Source organism: Jaculus jaculus, chromosome 18, assembly GCF_020740685.1.
Source record: "Jaculus jaculus isolate mJacJac1 chromosome 18, mJacJac1.mat.Y.cur, whole genome shotgun sequence".
Lineage (NCBI taxonomy): Eukaryota > Metazoa > Chordata > Mammalia > Rodentia > Dipodidae > Jaculus > Jaculus jaculus.
In genome coordinates this window covers 45,593,199-45,611,663 of record NC_059119.1, presented here as the reverse complement: position 1 = coordinate 45,611,663, position 18,465 = coordinate 45,593,199, and the positions used below count along the sequence as shown (strand labels likewise).

Below are 18,465 nucleotides of genomic sequence, written 5' to 3'. Positions count from 1 at the left end.
AAACCCAAAAATTAGGGAGGTGAGGAGGAAGGCACGAGGTGACAGCAGTGAGGTGTGCTACGTACCTATCGTGTCTAATAAATTCTACGTCGTGTCCCTGATGGCACTTCTTAATGCAGTTCACACATATGGCATTTCGGTCTGTGGTGTTACACGTGTGACATCTAGAAGACAAAGTTCATATTACTGAAGATGCTGGGAATTCTAAACACCTATGAGCTCTGGCTTATAGGAAGGAGAAGGGAGAACTTTTGTGTTTCCGCCCCAGATGGTGTACTGTGTTTCTAGAACTCATTGTGGATAATAGAGAAATATACCTGTAGAAATCATGCATGGGATAGCTAGTATAACTTGATATTTTATATAAACATTGGCCTCTACTAACAGCCTTCTCTATGGCATCTTGATTGTTCATTATTTTGTTATCTGTAATAAAAAGAACAAATAGGTAAATGATTAAGCAACTAAGATTATATAATATATAGCATAAGAATATTTAATAGCTATACATGAAGCCACAAAAGAATTCAAATTTTTAAATTGTTGAAATTAAGTTACACGTAGTTTGTGTATTTATAGGCAGAACAGAGTCTAACATACCTTTCATTGTCACATTAACACCAGATGCTAAAAACAAGCCTCCAAATCGGTTGTTAAAAATCTGATTGCCTTCTAGGGTTGCCGTTGCATGATTTGTAATTTCAATACCTGAAGTGAAAAACAAGTAAATCCATCACTTTAATCTTTTTTGGTTTTTCGATGCAGGGTCTCAGTCTGAACCTGGAATTTACTATGTAGTCTCGGGGTGGCCTCAAGCTCATGGTGTGTGCCACCACGCCTGGCTTGTAATTTTTGTCTGAGGTAGGGTCTCACTCTGGTCCAGGCTGACATGGAATTTACTTTGCAATCTCAGGGTGGCCTTGAACTCACCATGACCCTCCTGCCTCTGCCTTCTGAGGGCTGGGATTAAAGGCGTGCCACCCCTGGTAAGAATCACTTTTTATCAGAGAGAGAGAGAAAGAAAGCACAAGTGGCCAGGGCCTCAGCTGCTGCAACTGAACTCCAGATGCATGTACCATCTTGTGAACAGTGTACGTGTGTGAGTGTGTGTGTGTGTGTGTGTGTGTTTGTGTGTGTGAGCTTGCACGTGTGTCACCTTGTGCACCTGGTTTACGTGGGACCTGGACAGTTGAACCTTAGTCCTTAGATTTCACAGGCAAGAGCCTTAGCCACCAGGCCAACTCTCCAAATTACAGTTCAGACTAAGTATATGAGATTGCACTGAGGTAGCAGTAGTCTACATCCTGAAAGGAAATGCAGCTACATGGTTATTTGGAATAATTTAAAGTAACCGATTCACTAGCAAAAGTGTGTGTGTGCTCATGGGGTGACTGGAGCTTCATTTCTTTTCCTCCAGAGATTCTCAGTTCTCTGCTCCCCAGTGGGACTGGGATTTAAGGACATATGTGGCCAAGACCAGCTGTCTCCTCAGGCCTCTTTAAACTCTCACGCATAGTTTACAGTATGAGTAGGGTTCCTCACAACTTTGGTCTCTGGAGAATTCAGAACCCTAGCCAGGTTCTCTGTAAGTGTTCAGGCCTAAAGCTATTTCACAACATACTTCATACTGTTCAATAACCAATTAGGAGGTTATAGAACTGTAAACAACAGATAATAAAAAGCACAGACCTGCAGCAAATCCATCAAATATTCTGTTTTTCCTTAAGACTGGATGACTGTTGGTGCTGATGAGGACGCCTGCTTGAGCATTCCTGAAAATGTCGTTTTCTTCCAGCAGACCTAGAATAAATAATAAAGCAGTTCACACTAAGGCTGCTGCATATTGTTCAGGCTTTTTCTTACTCAAATTCACTGGGCTTTTAAGCCAAGAAAGTTTATTATCTAGCCGGGTGTGGCGTTGCACACCTTTGGTCCCAGCACTCTGGGAGGCAGTGGTAGGACGATCTCTGCTCAAGGCCAGCCTGGGCTGGAGGTAGGCCCTACTTTGAAACAAAAGTCATTCCTATTATTTAGAAATTGCAGGCATATTTCTGACCTTTGTTGTCAATAGTTATTTTCCGATTAGACATTGAAGGTGTGTGCCACCATGCTGGGCCCTGCTGTGAGGCACTCTAGCACAGGCCTGCCTGTCCCTCCTACCCTAATTCTCCCAAGTGCCGGGACTGAAGACGGGAGAGACAGGAGTGTGTGTGTGGGCGCCAGGACCTCCTACCACTGCAAAGAAACTGCAGATGCATCCACCACTTTCTGCATCAGACGATGTGGGTACTGGGGACTGAACCCAGACTGGCAGTCTTTGCCATCAAGTGCCTTTAACCACTGAGTCATCTCCAGTCCAAACTGCTTCTGCTTTTTGAATAAAGGAAATCAACTTGAACTTGCATCTTAAATGTACCTGGTACCTTTGGTTTATATTATTTCTTCCTGTAATGACCTATACTCTTCTCTCCTTGCTGTGACTTTCTCTGTAGGTTTTTGGTATCCTTACATCTAGCAGTATAGCCCTTTGGGGAGTAAGCCAAGGTATCAAGATTTAAGGCTGTCAGAAACTTAGCTTTTTTGTTCTGTTTTCTTGTCTATAATAGTCCCTATAATACATATGATTATTAGGAATAATGACTCAATGCATGTAAAAGTGTACCAGTAAAAACTACAGTTAATGGTATGTTAGCATTTCTCTGTTCCCAGATCGCTTTTTCCCCCCCTGTAGACATTTGGCCTCTGGCATTCCATAGTACTGACCTATTTTCCCTGCATGTCAGGGGAAAGGTCCTCTGAAATAACTTACATACATGGCTGCTGCTAAAAGACCATGGGTTCAATATGCTTAAAGTGGACCGTTTCTGCACACCAGGCTTCCCTTCCGCATGTCCTCAGCTATGCCACTGCTTGCTTGCCGTTGGTCATGGGGCATGACCCTGTGTCAGGTTCAGGAAGTGTCTGCCCTCTGGCTGGTGAGCAACAGCAACACTGACCCTCCTTTCCTTACCACTGTACTTCAGACTCCTTCGTGCGTGTAGCCTCAACCACAGCCACCTCAGTTTCCTTCAGAGTTTATTTACAAGTTACTTCATTTTACCTGTATGTATTCTACCAGGGTTGGTGCAGGGTTCAATTGGGTTTTACAGAGTGGAGGCGAAACAATTCCAGCTGCAGTACTCTCCCCCCCCCCATTAAACTTTACTTAAAAAAATTTTTTTTGGTCCATTTTTATTTATTAGAGAGAATGGGCACGCCAGGGCCTCCAGCCACTGCAAACTCTAGACACCTACGTCCCCTTGTGCATCTGGCTAACTTAGGTCCTGCCTGGGGAATCAAGTCTCGAATTGGGGTCCTTATGCTTCACAGGCAAGTGCTTAACCGTTAAGCCATCTCTCCAGCCCAAACTTTACTTTTGTTTTTAAAAATATATATTTTTGAGATGGGGAGGGAGACAGAGACTGAAATTGAGAGAATGGGCATACTAGGGCCAAGATGTGTGTGCCACTTTGTGCATCTGGCTTACGTGGGACCTGGAGAATAGAACCTGAGTCCTTAGGCTTCTCAGGCAAGTATCTTAACCGCTGAGCCATCTCTCCAGCCCCAAAAGATAAGGTCTCAAACTGTAGCCCAGCCAATCTCAAGCTTCACCTTCCTGCCTCAGGCTCCTAAGTGTTAGGGTTATAGGGGTGAGCCACCACATGTGGCTTGTTCGAGCCTCACGTCTGTATTACTTCATGAGTTATTAAGAGCCTGTATTCCTGGAGAATAGTCGTTGCGGCTTGGCTATGGCGGTAAGTTTTGTTCGCTGTGTACCGGCACGCCTGCCTTCCACACTGGCCGTGAGTGGCCAGCACTGGGGGAAGAGCAGTTGCACCTGCAAGCACTGGAGCGCTTGCCTCAGTGCAGTTGGCTGACTTACATGCCAACTAATTCCTCACCCCTAGTTCCACGTCTTGCCTTAATGTTTATTATACTCACTATATTAGGCCCAGATGCTACCTTGCACAAAGTTTTACTGAGGACCCACAAAGTCAAGGCAGCTACAGAAGGGAAGTAAACATGCCCATCTCAGCCCAGGTACTAATTTCTCAAGAATCTAAGGATTTTTCATTTGTACAATATTAGTTCACAACATCATTGACAAATTAGCTAATGCAAAAAAAAAAAAAATCACAATACCTCGACCCCCATTAAATATACAGATGCCGCCATCTCTACCGTCGTGGATTTTATTTCTTCTTAGTGTAGGGTTACTGTCCGTCTTGATCCAGACCCCAGCCATGGCGTTGTCGAATATCTCATTATCCTCTATACAGCCTAACCCTGTAAATGCAGAGTAGATGTTATTCAGAAGACAGGTGTTTTTTTTTTTTTTTTGGGGGGGGGGGAATGTTCCGAGGCAGGGTCTCACTCTTGCCCAGGCTGACCTGACACTCACTCTGTAGTCTCAGGCTGGCCTTGAACTTAGCGATCTTCCCACCTCTATCTCCCGAGTGCTAGGATTAAAGGCATGTGCCACCATGCCCAGCCTATAAATTATGCTTTTAAAAAGTTTACTAATACAAGCTGGGCATGGTGGTGCACACCTTTAATCCCAGCACTTGGAAGGCAGAGGTAGGAGGATCGCTGTGAGTTCAAGGCCACCCTGAGACTACATATTGAATTCCAGGTTAGCCTGGGCTAGAGTGAGACCCTACGTCAACCCCCCCCCCAAAAAAAAGTTTACTAATACAGAGAAAGAAGATGGATTAAACATACCAGAATTATAAACTAGAATTCCACCGTTCTGTCCTCCCCAAATTTTGTTGCGTCTAATTTTGGGGTTGCTTCCGGTCCTATGGATAAGGTAGAGAGGTTGTAAGTGTTGCCACGCCTATGTATCCCGCCTTATGTAACTGGGGAAAGCATATTAATAACGGTAATAATGTGATTTGTTTCATGATTGCCATTAAAGTACACTTGGAACATTTTGCTATATACCATATTATTATTGCAGATAAAACCTCTATATACACATAGGATAAATTGAGGGGCTAAGAGTTCCACAGAATATTTAATAATTAGGTTATGAAAACAGCTTCCGTTTTACTGAATGAATGCCAGTCCTAGGCACAACAGGACAGCTAATACAACTCAGCGGCAGGTGGCAACAGCAGGACATGTCATTAGCTTCTGTCCTGCTAGATCAAGAAGTACGCTCCGGGCTTAGTGGTTAAGGCGTTTGCCTGCGAAGCCACAGGACCCAGGGTCAAGTCAATTCCCCGGGGCCCACGTAAGCCAGATGCACAGGGGCACATGCGTCTGGAGTTCCCGTGCGGTGGCTACAGGCCCTGGAGTGCCTGTTCTCTGTCTGTCTGTCTCCTAGAGAAAGTACATTTTGATAGTTTAAAAAATCAAGAGGGAAACAGAATGTACAGATGACTAGGCGTTAGACAATAAATAAGGAAAGTTTTCTGTTCTTCCTACGCCCAAGCCTTTCCCAGAGAGCCAGCATGAGAGCACTCACCTTATTTGCACCCCCGAATACATATGATTGTAGATGTCATTGTCCTCTAGCACCCCGTGCCCATTGTCATAAAAATAAACACCAACCTAAAATTTGAAGAGGGAAACGAAGCTGTTAAAATTTTTCCTTTTTGAAATGCGCTCCTCTGGAGCCCGCCGCGGCGGCCGTTACCTGCTTGCCGCTGTGGATTCGGTTTCTTCTCAGCACCGGGGTGCTGCCTGTAGTCACCCAGACCCCGGCCAGAGTGTTGCTGTAAACTTCATTCTCTTCGATGACGCCTTGTCCTTTCTCGTGCTAAATAAAAGTCACGGTGGCATGAGCAAGCAGTTCACAGTGTCCGCCCCTGTGCAGCCAGCTCTGACACTTTCAGGTTTCGTTCTCAGGGTAAGCGGTAACTTCCCTCTCCTCTGGTGCTGGAGACTGAACCCGAGGCCGCATGCGGGTTAAGATCCCCGACATTCGCTTTCAAGTCAGGGTCTCCTGAAGTCTAAGCCGGCTTGAAATGTGTTTAGGCCTAATCCTCCTGCCTCCACTTCCCAGATGCTGCATTACAGACATGTCCCCACCATGCCTGGCTTTTTAAAAAGTATTTTTAGCTCCCCCCACCCCTTTTTTTTAAATGATAGGACCTCACTGATGTAACCCCAGAGTGACCCTGAACTCCCAAGGATGATCTTGAACTTCTAACCCTCCTGCCTTTACCTCCTGGGTGCTAGGGTTACAGGTGTACTGCCACCCTAGTTTATATAGATATTTTAATTTATATTGATTCTTTTTTTTTTTTTTTTTGAGATAAGACTCACTCTGGCCCAGACTCTGTAGTCTCAGAGCAATCCTCCCACTTCTGCCTCTCAAGTGCTAGGATTAAAGGTATGCGCCACCCTGCTTTGTCCAGGGCTGTGGCTCAAACCCCTGGCGTTGTGCATACTAGACGAGCCCGCTGACGTATCTCCGCCCCCCCCATGCATGAATACATTCCTTAACTTACCACATAAATCCCACCATGTTGTCCGTCATGAATTTTGTTATGTCGAACAATTGGACAACTATTTGTCCTAATCTGAATTCCTGCTAATGCATTGCCTATTTAAAAATAAAGTTACAATATCAATACTTAGAGCCTAGTAAGAACAGTAGTAAGAACAGAAAGATCTTACATTACACAGTAAAAATTCTTGCACCAGATGTTAAAAGACAAAACCAAGAACTACAGTAAAATAAATGTTACACGAAGTATAGTGTGGTGGACAAGAGTAGACTCAAGCCAAGCTGCTAAGTACTGAATTCTAAGAATTCTTTTTTGTTTTGTTTGTTTTGTTTTGACTCTGGCCCAGGCTGACCTGGAATTCACTATGTAGTCACAAGGTGGTCCCAAACTCACAGCAATCCTACCTCTACCACCTGAGTGCTGGGATTAAAGGTATGTGCCACCAAGTCCAGGTCTGATGTGATTTGAGTCTTTTAAAATACTTTTTATTTATTTATTTTACAGAGAAAGAGGCCGACAGGGTAAGTATGGATGCGCCAGGGACTCCTGCTACTGCTGCGCCTGGCTTTACGTGGGCTCTGGGGAATGGAGCCCAAGCTGCCAGGCCTTCGCCAGCAAGTGCCTTTAGCAGCTGAGCCATCTTCTCCAGCCCAAGAGTCAGTACTGAAACTTCTTCATGCCTCAGTGACGCGACTGCAAATGAAGATGTTTACTATCTGCCTCATAGGGTTGATGTAAATATTACAAGATTTTATTCAGCTGAGGTGCTCTGAACAGTTTAGTTTTCTATACGTATTATTCAGAACAGAAAGTCCAGAAACATATGTGTTTAGCATACAAATATTTAAATGATGTATGCTGAGTTAATGTTTTGAAAAGCTTTATTGAGGAATATTTTCCTTTTCTATTGAGTTACATTAACCTCCACATAATTTATTATATGATGAAAGGAAATTGCAGATCTTGAGATTAGGGTTTTTTTTGTTGTTGTTGTTGGTAAGGTCTCACTCTAGCTCAGTCTGACGTAGGGTGGCCTTGAACTCATGGTGATCCTACCTCTGCCTCCCAATTGCCAGGATTGAAGGGATGTACCACCATGCCCTGCTGAGACTAGGATTTTTTTCTTTAACTTATTTTTTTTTTAAACTATTATTCATTTGAGAGAGAGGCAGATAGAGAATGGGCGCACCAGAGCCTTCAGCCACTGCAAACGAACACCATCTCTACAGCCCAAGACTAGGGTTTTATTTGTACTTTTTCCCCTGGTGTCTGGTATGTAGTACTCAGTAAATGTTTCTTAAGTAGCAAGAAAAAAAAAGTTAGATGGGGGCTGGAGAGAGGCTTAGCAGTTAAGGCACTTGCCTGCAAAGATTAAGAACCCAGGTTCAATTCCCCAGTACCCACGTAAGCCAGATGCACAAGCTGGTTTTTATATGTGTTTGGAGTTCGTCTGGAGTGGCTGGAGGCCCTGGTGCATCCATTCTCTGCCTCTTTCTCTTGCTCAAATAAATAAAAAAATATTAAAAAAAAAAAATCAGAAGAATCAGGAAGGTTTTTTTTTTTACTCTTTTCTTTCTTTTTCTATTTTTAGTTTCACAATTTTTATTAACATTTTCCATGATTATAAAAAATATCCCATGGTTAATAGCCCCCCCCCCCGCACTTTCCCCTCAGTAAGTTTTAAACAACAAAACCATATACTTACCATAAATGTCATTTCCTTCAATAAGGCCTCGTCCATCACCAAAGATATAAACTCCTCCTTGATTTCCATTAAATATAGAATTTCCCCTGTGATTGTGTGAAATATTTTTACAAAATCATCATTAACAAGCTCATTTTATAGAGCTGTAAGACCACTCACAGTCACTCTGGGCTCTGACTGTTAATCTTAGTTCTTTCTTGTGCTTAAGGCTTTGGGAAAACCACCGTGATTTAAGATAATAAAATACCATCTCTCCCCGACCCCCGCTTCCCTATCTTTCAATACTGGACATCTAAGCCAGGGCCTTGTGTCTGGCTAGGGAAGTGCTCTAGGTTTGTTGGTGAAACGGGTCTCACTGGGTAGCCGTGGCTGGCTTCAAACCTGTGGTGATCCTCCCAGCTTCTGCCCTGAGTGTGGGGTTACCAGTGTGACACACCAGGTTCTAACATTTGATCCCTATTAGCAAGATGGAAAGCCCACACTACACTTTCAGAGGACTTGACAAAAAAAAAAAAAAAGTGTGGGAGCTGGGCATGGTGGCTCAAGCCTAAAATCCCAGCACTGAGGAGTCTGAGGTAGAACTGCTATGAGCTCGAGGCCAAAGTAGGTTACAGACGAGCTACAGGTTAGGCTGCATCAAAAAAAGGAACAGCAAGCCGGGCGTGGTGGCGCGCGCCTTTAATCCCAGCACTTGGGAGGCAGAGGTAGGAGGATCACTGAGTTCAAGGCCACCCTGTGATTAAAGTGAATTCTAGGTCAGCCTTGGCTACAATGAAACCAATAAATAAACCAAAAATGAAAAACCTACATTGCAGTAGTCAGATATTCAGGAAAAAAAAATCTTCAACAGTTAAAACTTAGTATCTTGACTTTTCTTGTAAGAAAACTCTAAAGTAGGGCTGGAGAGAAGGCTTAGCCATTTTAAGGCACTTGCATGCAAAGCCAAAGGACCCAGGTCTGATTCTCCAGGACCCACATGGGCCAGATGCACAACGGGGTGCATGCATGTGTAGTTTGTTTGCAGTGGCTGGAGGCCCTGGCGAGTTCATTCTTAATCTCTTCCAAAATGGATAAAATAAGAAGAAAAAAAGTGAAAAAGTGTTTGCTAATAATTATAAGTAAATACCTTATTGTCGGGTCACTATTTGAGGTAATCCATACACCTGCAAAGTTGTTTGCATAGATTTTATTCTCTATGAATTGTCCTCTTCCCTTTTCATGGACGTATATTCCTCCTGTCTGCCCGTGGTGAATCTCGCACCGAACCACCGTTGGGTTAGCGTAGGCCTTTACTTCAAAGCCTGCTATCCTGTTTCTGTGTATGTTGCAGCTTTCAAAGTAACCCTGAAAAAGCAAAAGGCAAACCTTAAAGCTGAAGGCTACTTTCTAAAAAGAAATGTCACTTAACTGTAGACCTTAGAATTAAATATTAGCAGTGTTTATGTTTGAGAGTAAATAAGGATGAAATATGGTCTGTAACAATAGCATGGACTAGTATAATTACATTCAAAGGTAGGACAGAAAAATAGGGACAGGTCTAATCGAGCCAGGCATGGTGGTGCACACCTTTAATCCCAACACTTGGGAGGCCGAGGAAGGGGGGGGTCACTGTAAGTTCGAGGCTACCCTGAGACTACATAGTGAATTCCAGGTCAGCCTGGGCCAGAGTGAGACCCTACCTCGAAAAAAACCCCAACAAACCAAACAAAAGAAACAAGTTCCAATAAATCAACCAATGCTAGTGTACGTACAGCTACTTGAGAGGCAGAGAGAGGTACAGTTTGTTTGAACCCAGCAGTTGAGCTAAAGGCATATACAGGGACTGATAGAGGCAGAGGTAGGAGGATCATCATGAATTTAAGGCCGCCTGGAGAATACAAAGTGAATTCCAGGTCAGTCTGAGACCCTGCCTTGAAGAAAAAAAAAAAAAAAACAACTTAAGCGTGGTGGTATATATATCTGTAATCTCAGCCCTGAGGAGGTAGAGGCAGGATGATCAACAGTTCAATGCCAGCCTCAGCTACACAGGGAGTTCCAAACTGTCTCAAAAACCAAAAAATGGGTCTGGAGGGATGGCTTAGCAGTTAAGGCACTTGCCTGCAAAGCCAAAGGATCCAGGTTCAATTCCCCAGGACCCATGTAAGCCAGATGCACAAGGGGGCGCATGCATCTGGAGTTTGTTTGCAGTGGCTGGAAGCCTTGGTGAGCTCATTCTTTCTCCCCCTCCCTGTCTCCCAAATAAATAAATAAACATAAAAAGCTTTTTTAAAAAATGACACAAAAGGCTCATTCTCCTAACCTAGTGGAACTGGTTACATTTTGCTTTAAAATATACAGAAAAATGTGCTATTTTCATCGAAATCAACTCCCATAATTTCTCTTAAATTCTTTAAACTAATTATTTATTTTTGCTTTTTGAGTTAGGGTTTTACTCTAGCCAAAGCTGTGTCTGCCTCCGAGTGCTGGGATTCAAGCTGTGTGCCACCTCGGCGAGAGGTGAGTTTTCAACAAGGCTGCTCATACTTGCAAACAAACAATCTGTAAACTGATACACAAGTAACCCGCCCAGCAAAAATCTGTCTAAGGGGTCTGCGATGAGGCATAAATTATTAAGGTAAGTAACCGTCACCACAGATCTTTCAAAAATTAGGAACTTACACGTAGGTTAAAATTACATTTCTAAATGGGAAAGTGTGGGGGTGGGGAGGGAGGGAATTACCATGGGATATATTTTATAATCATGGAAAATGTTAATAAAAATTTAAAAAAAAATTACATTTCTACCTCTAGTCACTTGTAAACGAGACAAGTATAAATATGATCCCTGTATATACAACAGCTGGGCACAGCCTCTAGCCTATGCAGGCAATGAAATAGCAACATACAATTCCATTACAAGCTAAGAGCTCTGCTGAGGAATTACAGCCAATGTAAGTCTCTGAAGGCTTCTCGAGTCTTTGTTTTGACATCCTCCATATCTTCATCCAGCGTCTTCCTACCCATACTCCACTCCTGACCCCCATGTGAGGGGTGGGGGGAGAGAGGAACGTAACGGCATGCTGGGCCTCTAGCCAACGCGGACTATTTGCTTATGTGAGTTCTGAGTAATCAAACCTGGGTTCTTAAACTTCGCAGGCAAACACCTTAACCAGTAAGCCATCTCTCCAGCCCTCTTTTTTTCTTTCAATATTTACATATTTATTTAAGAATGAGACAGAAGAAGGCATGTGCATGCTAGATAATGCTGCCATTGATACACACCCCAGAACTACGAACATGGTACTGGGGAAGTGGAGCCAGGCCAACAGGATTTGCAAACAAGTGCTTTTAACCACTGAGGTTCTCTCTCCCTATTCTCAGAAATTCTTACTTCTGAGCCAGACATGGTGGTGCACACCTTAAATCCAGCACTCGGGAGGCAGAGGCTGGAGGATCGCCATGAGTTCGAGACCAGCCTGGGACTACAGAGTGAATTCCAGGTCAGCCTGGACTACAGCGAGACCCTACCTCAACAAACAAGCAAAATAAATGAATAAAATACAATCTTACTTCTTATTCCTGAGATAGAAATAGAAATTTCACTAACCACCACAAAACTCTTAGACTTCTGAGTGATTTTTATGTACCTTCAAGATTTGAGATTTACCTAGTTAGAACCTATTTTAAGACTAGAAAATTTTATTATTATTTATTTATTTGACAGAGAGAGAGAGACAGAGGGAGCAAGGGAGAGGGAGAGGGAGAGAGAGAGAGAGAGAGAGAGAGAGAGAGGGAAAATGAGCTACTGTAAATGAACTCCAGATGCATGGACCGCTCTGTGCATGCGACACTGGGGAATCAAACCCAAGTCATTAGGTATTGCAGGCAAGTGCCTTAACCACTGAGCATCTATCCAGCCACTAGAACCTATTTTCTTTACGTTTTTTGTTGTTGTTGTTGTTTTGAGGTAGGGTTTCGCTCTAGCACAGGCTGAACCTGGAGTTCACTGTGTAGTCTCAAGGTGGCCTTGAACTCATAATGACCCTCCTACCTCTGCCTCCTGAGTGCTGGGATTGAAGGCGTGCGCCACCACGCCCGGCTAGAACCTACTTTCAGAGTTAATCCTCTAAGAAGTCTTCCACTGCTGTATGAATTTGTAAAAGTGAATATTACGTATTGACTTCAAATGGAATGAGAAAATGATGCGAAAGCAAGTTTTGAATTTAACTGAAAGACGCCAGTTTCTGTGTTAATATTCTTACCATGCCATGGTCAAACGTGAACACACCAACATCACGTCCATGATGAATATGATTCCGTCTTATAATTGGGTTTCCATGATTTTTAACCCAAATCCCAGCTAACGCATTATTGGAAATTTCATTATCTTCATATATTCCCTACAACAATTAACCAGAAATAGATGTTAATAGAGTTTCAACTAAAAATTAATAAAGAAAATATCCGAGTTTACAAATACCTGTGCATGATCTGTTATGTAAAGTCCAACATTCTCACAGTCACTGATGTTGCAGTGCTTGATAGTGGGACACGCCCCCTGACCACTCACACACACTGCGGAGCCCACTGTGGGGAACAGAAGGGTACGCATTAGCAACACAGTCATTGGGCCACGAGACAGTGACTGAGTTTCATGGCAGGCGGTAAGGGAAATACTGGCCTGTGCATGTGCTTCGGATGATGCAGTGGTCAATAATTGGGCTGCAGTTTACTGTGATCTCTAGGCAGTGGTGTGCATTGTGGTGTTGAGCAGACTTGTCATCAGGGTTAAACTAAAAAGTACAAAATTTTATATAAAATAAACAGTGACGGTTTTAATGATTTTAAAAAACTGAATTAAAAAAATTTCTTACCCTTATTGTCATATAGCCAACATAAGCATCTTCAGAGCCTTCCATAAAGACAAAGGTTGAGTCTCTAGTGTTTTCAATGATGACTTTATCTGCAACTTTCCCAGGTGCTGTAGAGAAGGCATTTTATTTGTGAGGTAATTTCATGGACAGGTGGTTTGTTTTAATATTTTGTTTATTTATTTTATAAGCAGAGATAGAGATACAGAGAGACAGAAAGACTTAACCACTGAGCCATATCTCCAGCTCTGTTTTCTTTTGTTTTGAGACAGGATCTACTTGGCCCACGGTGGCCTTAAACTTGAAAATCTCTTGCCTCAGCCTCCCAAGGGCCAGGATGACAGGCCAGGCTGAGAGAACTGGTAAAATATTGCAGAAGGTATTTATTTATTTATTACAGACAGAGAGAATGGACACGCTTGGGCTTTTTAGCCACTGCAATTAACTCCAGACACATGTGCCACCTTGTGCATCTAGCTTACATGGGTTCCAGGAAATGGGTCCTTAGGATTCACAGGCAAGCGTCTTAACTGCTAAGCCATCTCTCCAGCTCTAATAACCACTATATATATATTTTTTTAATATTTTATTTTTATTTATTAATTTGAGAGAGAGATACAGAAATAGGCAGGTAGAAAGAAAAAGAGAGTGCCGGGCGTGGTGGCGCACGCCTTTAATCCCAGCACTCGGGAGGCAGAGGTAGGAGGATCGCCATGAGTTCAAGGCCACCCTGAGACTACAGAGTTAATTCCAGGTCAGCCTGGACCAGAGTGAGACCCTACCTCGAAAAAACCAAAATAAAAAAAAAAAAAAGAAAAAGAGAGAATGGGTGCGCCAGGGCCTCCAGCCACTGCAAACGAATTCCAGATGCATGCACCCTCTTGTACATCTGGCTTACGTGGGTCCTGGGGAGTTGAACCTGGGTCCTTTGGCTTTGTAGGTAAGTGCCTTAACTGCTAAGCCATCTCTACAGCCCAACCACTATATTTAAATCCATGTACAGTAATACTTCTCAAAAGATTCATTATCATTATCACCTCCAGTGATGTATTAAGAAAAAAAAATTTTTTGTTGTTTTGTCAAGGTGGGGTTTTAATTTAGCCCAGGCTGACCTGGCATTCACTCTATAGTCTCAGTCTTGCCTTGAACTCACAGCGATCCTACCACCTCTGCCTCCTGAGTGTCTGGGATTAAAGGCATGAGCCACAACACCCAGCCCGGTTTTTGAGGTAGAGTTTCACTCTAGCCCAGGCTGACCTGGAATTCACTATGGCCTCAAACTCACATCAATCCTCCAACTCAGCCTCTCAAGTGCTGGGATTAAAGGTGTATGCCACCATGCCCGGCATGGTAACACAGAGAATGGATGTGTCAGAACCTCTAGTCAATGCAAACAAATTCCAGATGCATGTGCCACTGTGTGTATCTGGCTTTATGTGGGTACTGGGGAACTGAACTCCAGTCGTTAGGCTTTATGGGCAAGTGCCTTAAGTGCTGAGCTATCTCCCCAGCCCCCTCCCCCTCACATCCCCAAGGTAGGGTCTCCCTCTAGCTCAGGCTAACCTGGAATTGACTATGTAGTCTCAGGGTGGCCTCAAACTCAGTGATCCTCCTACCTCTGTCTCCCGAGTGCTGGGATTAAAGGCGTGTGCCACCACGCATGGCAAGAAGAAGGAATCTCTTTTTTTAAAGTTCATTAATCCCAGCACTTGGGAGGCAGACTGCATAGTGAATCCCCCAGGGTCAGCCTGAGCTAGCGTTGAGACCCTACCTCCAAAAACCAAAAAATAAATAAATTTCTTTTTAATAGAAGGCTCAATTTGGAAGGTTACAAAATGAGCAACAAATTTTTCTACCCTCTTTTTTTTCTTCCCCTTTAGTTTTTCATTTGGGATGCTGGAGATAAGAGCCCAGGTCCTTGAACATGCTAGGCAAACCCTGCCCCAAGCTATATTCCTAGTCCTTTTGCCCTCTTCTTTCTAATGGAGATGGGGAGGGAAGTAGGAGAGGTTACAGTAAATGTGAATGTTAAGAAGTGGTAATTAGCAGCTATCTCAACACAAAATGCAACCTTAAAAGCAGAGTACACCTTCAAATCACTGCTAAATACTTATTATATTTTTATTCTTAGAAACTTGGCCAGGCAAGTACTTTTCAAACAATATAAGAATTATTTAAAAATTACATTTCAGGGCTGGGAAGATAGCTTAGTGGTTAAAGGCACTTGCTTATAACACTTGCTGGCCCCAGGGTTCCATTCCCCAGTACCCATGTTATCCTAGATATAAAAGGTATACATAAATATGGAGCTTACTTGCAGTGGCTAGAGGCCCTGGCACATCCATGCTATCTCTCTCTCTCTCATAAGTAAATAAAAATAATTAAACAAAAACCAAAAACTACATTTCAGTATAGAGCGCTTATATATTATATAAGATACCTTGGGTTTGATCTCCAGCATTACAAAAACAAAAGCAAAGAAATTAGCATCTTTATTTTATATTTTTCTCTTTTTAATAACTGGGTCAGGCATGGTGGTACGCACATGCCTTTAATCCCAGCACTTGGGAGGCAGAAGTAGGAAGATAGATGTCAGTTTGAGGCCAGCCTGAGATTAGAGTGAATTCCAGATCAGCCTGGGCTACAGCAAGATCCTAACTAAAAAGAAAACAAACAAATGAAGACAACTGGAGAAAGCACTAACATACAAAAATGTATATAAGGCTAGAGGGGTGGCTTGGCAGTTAAGGTGCTTGCCTGCGAAGCCTAACGACCCAGGTTCTACTCCCCAGAACCCATGTAAGCCAAATGCACATGGTGGTGTATGTATCTGGAGTTTATAGCAGCAGGAGGTCCTGGTGAGATCATCCTATCTCTTCTCTCTCTCTCAATAAATAAAATATTTTAAAGAAATGTTTATTTACTATTTCTGGCACATATAAAGTATTCTAGATTATCTTCCCTCTTATTCTTTCCTATCATTAAGGTACTAGTAAAGTTTATTTCTATTCTAAGTCCCTAGCATTTAAAAGACAGTATGTAAATTAAATAATAAAATGCTAAAATTCTAATAATAACACATTTTAAAATACCTGCACCAATCATGGTGATTGGAGATTCAATATATATCCACTCATCAGTATATATTCCAGAATGAACAAAGATAAGTCCATCAAAATGAGCTTCTTGGACTCCACCAAGGGCATCTTCAATGGTATCATAATACTAGAAAAAAAATACAAGTGTCAGTGTAGAATTAAAAATATCATTGAAGTTATAAAAATACAAATCCAACTTACCAACATATTTTCTCTTCCTTTATATCTTGCAGGGTTACTGTAGAAATGTTCAGCAAATCCTGGCTTTACGTGTGCACCTTTATACTAAAATGTCAAAAAAATGAACAGAGTATTAAAATATAAAATCTGTAGTCTAAAATTAATGCAGCAGTGTAAATTTTATTAAATATACAAAAGAGGGCTAAACTGGTGCAATAGTGGTACACCTGTTATGGAGGAAACCAATCACCCCGTAATTTGACTGGAAGTCTGCTCCATGGGAAGGAATACATCCCTGATACTGAAAACCTAAAATGGGTACCCATGAGCCCTAGGGGTGTAACGTCTGCAGCTCATACCCATATATTAATGCTACTCTCATTTTTGGCTAGAGAACCTTTTCTTTTCAGATGGCAGTGACTTTGGGATGACTCAGAAGGCACCATGGTGCTGAGAAGTGACAGAGGAGCACTGAAATATCTCTATCACACCTTCCAAGGCTCAGGGTCCATTGTGGAAGAGGTGGCGGAAAGAATGTAAGAGCCAAAGGAAGGGTAGGACTCCTTACAACGTGCTCCTCCAAACACAAAATGACCTTGATATCCATGACCTCACAGTGCCTGACACTACCTACCCAAGACCATCATAATAGGAGGAAAAGATGATGACATCAAAATAAAGGACTGACTGAGAGGGGGAGGAGGGGATATGATGGAGAGTGGCATTTCAAAGGGGAAAAGTTGGGGGAAGGAGGGAATTACCATGGGCCATTGTTTACAATTATGGAAGTTGTCAATTAAAAAAAAAAAAAGAGGGCTAGGGAGATGGCTTAGCAGTTAAGGCATTTGCCTGCAAACCAAAAGGACCTTGGTTCGATTCCCCAGGACCATGTAAGCCAGATAGATGCACAAGGTGGCACATGCATCTGGAGTTTGTTCTCAGTGGCTGGAGGCCCTGGCATGCCCATTCTCTCTCTCTCTCAAATAAATAAATAAATAAATAAATAAATTTTTTTTAAAAAGCTGGGCATGGTGGCACATGCCTTTCTTTAATCCCAGCACTTGGGAGGCAGAAGTAGGAGGATCACTGTGAGTTCGAGGCCAGCCTGAGACTACATAGTGAATTCCAGGTCAGCCTAGGCTAGAGTGAGACCCTACCTCGCAAAACCAAAAGAAAGAAAGAAAAAAAACTTCTCAATTGCTGCATGGTGACTCACACCTGTAATCTCAGTATTTGGGAGTCTGAGGTAGGAGGATGTCTATGAGTTCGAGGCCAAACTGGTCTATAGATTGAGTTCCAGGTCACTGCAACGAGCTGTGAGTAAGTTCTTGATAGATTATTGATAAACATGTCAGTAGGGACTGTGTGAATATTCTGCTGGCTGATGAGTGTTCACTAGTTTAACCTTTACTACCTTGCAGAGGAGGAGCTTTTTAGACAAGATGTGACTGTGGACCCCTGGCTGGCCTCAAACTTGCTATGCAGACCAGTCTGGCTTTAACTTGTGGTGGTCCTCCTGCTTCTGCCTCCTAAATGCTTGAAATATAGGCACACACCAGGTTCATGGCCTATTGGATAAAATAATTTTTATTTATTTATTTTTGTATTTTTTTATGAGAGAGAGAGGGGAATTGGTGTGTCAGGGCCTCCAGCCACTGCACTTAAACACCAGATGTATGTGCCACCTAGTGGCCATGGGCACCTAAGGTTTCACAGTCCAGTGCCTTAATCACTAAACCATCTCTCCAGACCCTTTAAAATATCTAGTTTTTTTTTTTTTTTTTAGGTACAGTTTCACTCTAGGCCAGGCTGACCTGGAATTCACTATGTATTTTCAGGTGGCCTTGAACTCATGGTGATCCTCCTACCTCTGCCTCCCAAGTGCTGGGATTAAAGGCATGTGCGACCATGCCTGGCCCCTTTAAAATATTTTTATTTATTTATTTACTTGTGTGTGTGTGTGTGTGTGTGAGAGAGAGAGAGAGAAAGAGAAAGAGGGAAAGAGAGAGAGAGAGAAAGACAGACAGACACACAGAGACAGAAAGAACTAGGGCCACTAGGCAGAGGAATCAAACACAGGCCTTCAGGCTGTGCATGCAAGTGCCTTAACTGCTGAGCAGCTCTTCAGCCTGAAA

The 18,465-nt window shown here is 42.8% G+C and overlaps 1 protein-coding gene across 2 annotated transcripts in view; it reads right to left on the bottom strand.

Moving 5' to 3' along the window:
* Fbxo11 (F-box protein 11) overlaps positions 1-18,465 on the bottom strand; it is a 104,512-nt gene that overhangs the window by 1,319 nt on the left and 84,728 nt on the right. For both annotated transcript variants that reach the window (XM_045137595.1, XM_045137596.1), the window contains exons 6-22: positions 16,352-16,435; positions 16,145-16,277; positions 13,056-13,162; positions 12,863-12,974; positions 12,662-12,768; positions 12,444-12,581; positions 9,329-9,546; positions 8,203-8,288; positions 6,498-6,592; positions 5,681-5,803; positions 5,510-5,595; positions 4,762-4,838; positions 4,183-4,326; positions 1,690-1,800; positions 601-708; positions 318-426; positions 66-164 (exon numbers count right to left, since the gene is read on the bottom strand). In XM_045137595.1, coding sequence (XP_044993530.1) covers positions 66-164; positions 318-426; positions 601-708; positions 1,690-1,800; positions 4,183-4,326; positions 4,762-4,838; positions 5,510-5,595; positions 5,681-5,803; positions 6,498-6,592; positions 8,203-8,288; positions 9,329-9,546; positions 12,444-12,581; positions 12,662-12,768; positions 12,863-12,974; positions 13,056-13,162; positions 16,145-16,277; positions 16,352-16,435 — 1,937 coding nt within the window. The remainder of the gene's footprint in view (positions 1-65; positions 165-317; positions 427-600; positions 709-1,689; positions 1,801-4,182; positions 4,327-4,761; positions 4,839-5,509; positions 5,596-5,680; positions 5,804-6,497; positions 6,593-8,202; positions 8,289-9,328; positions 9,547-12,443; positions 12,582-12,661; positions 12,769-12,862; positions 12,975-13,055; positions 13,163-16,144; positions 16,278-16,351; positions 16,436-18,465) is intronic.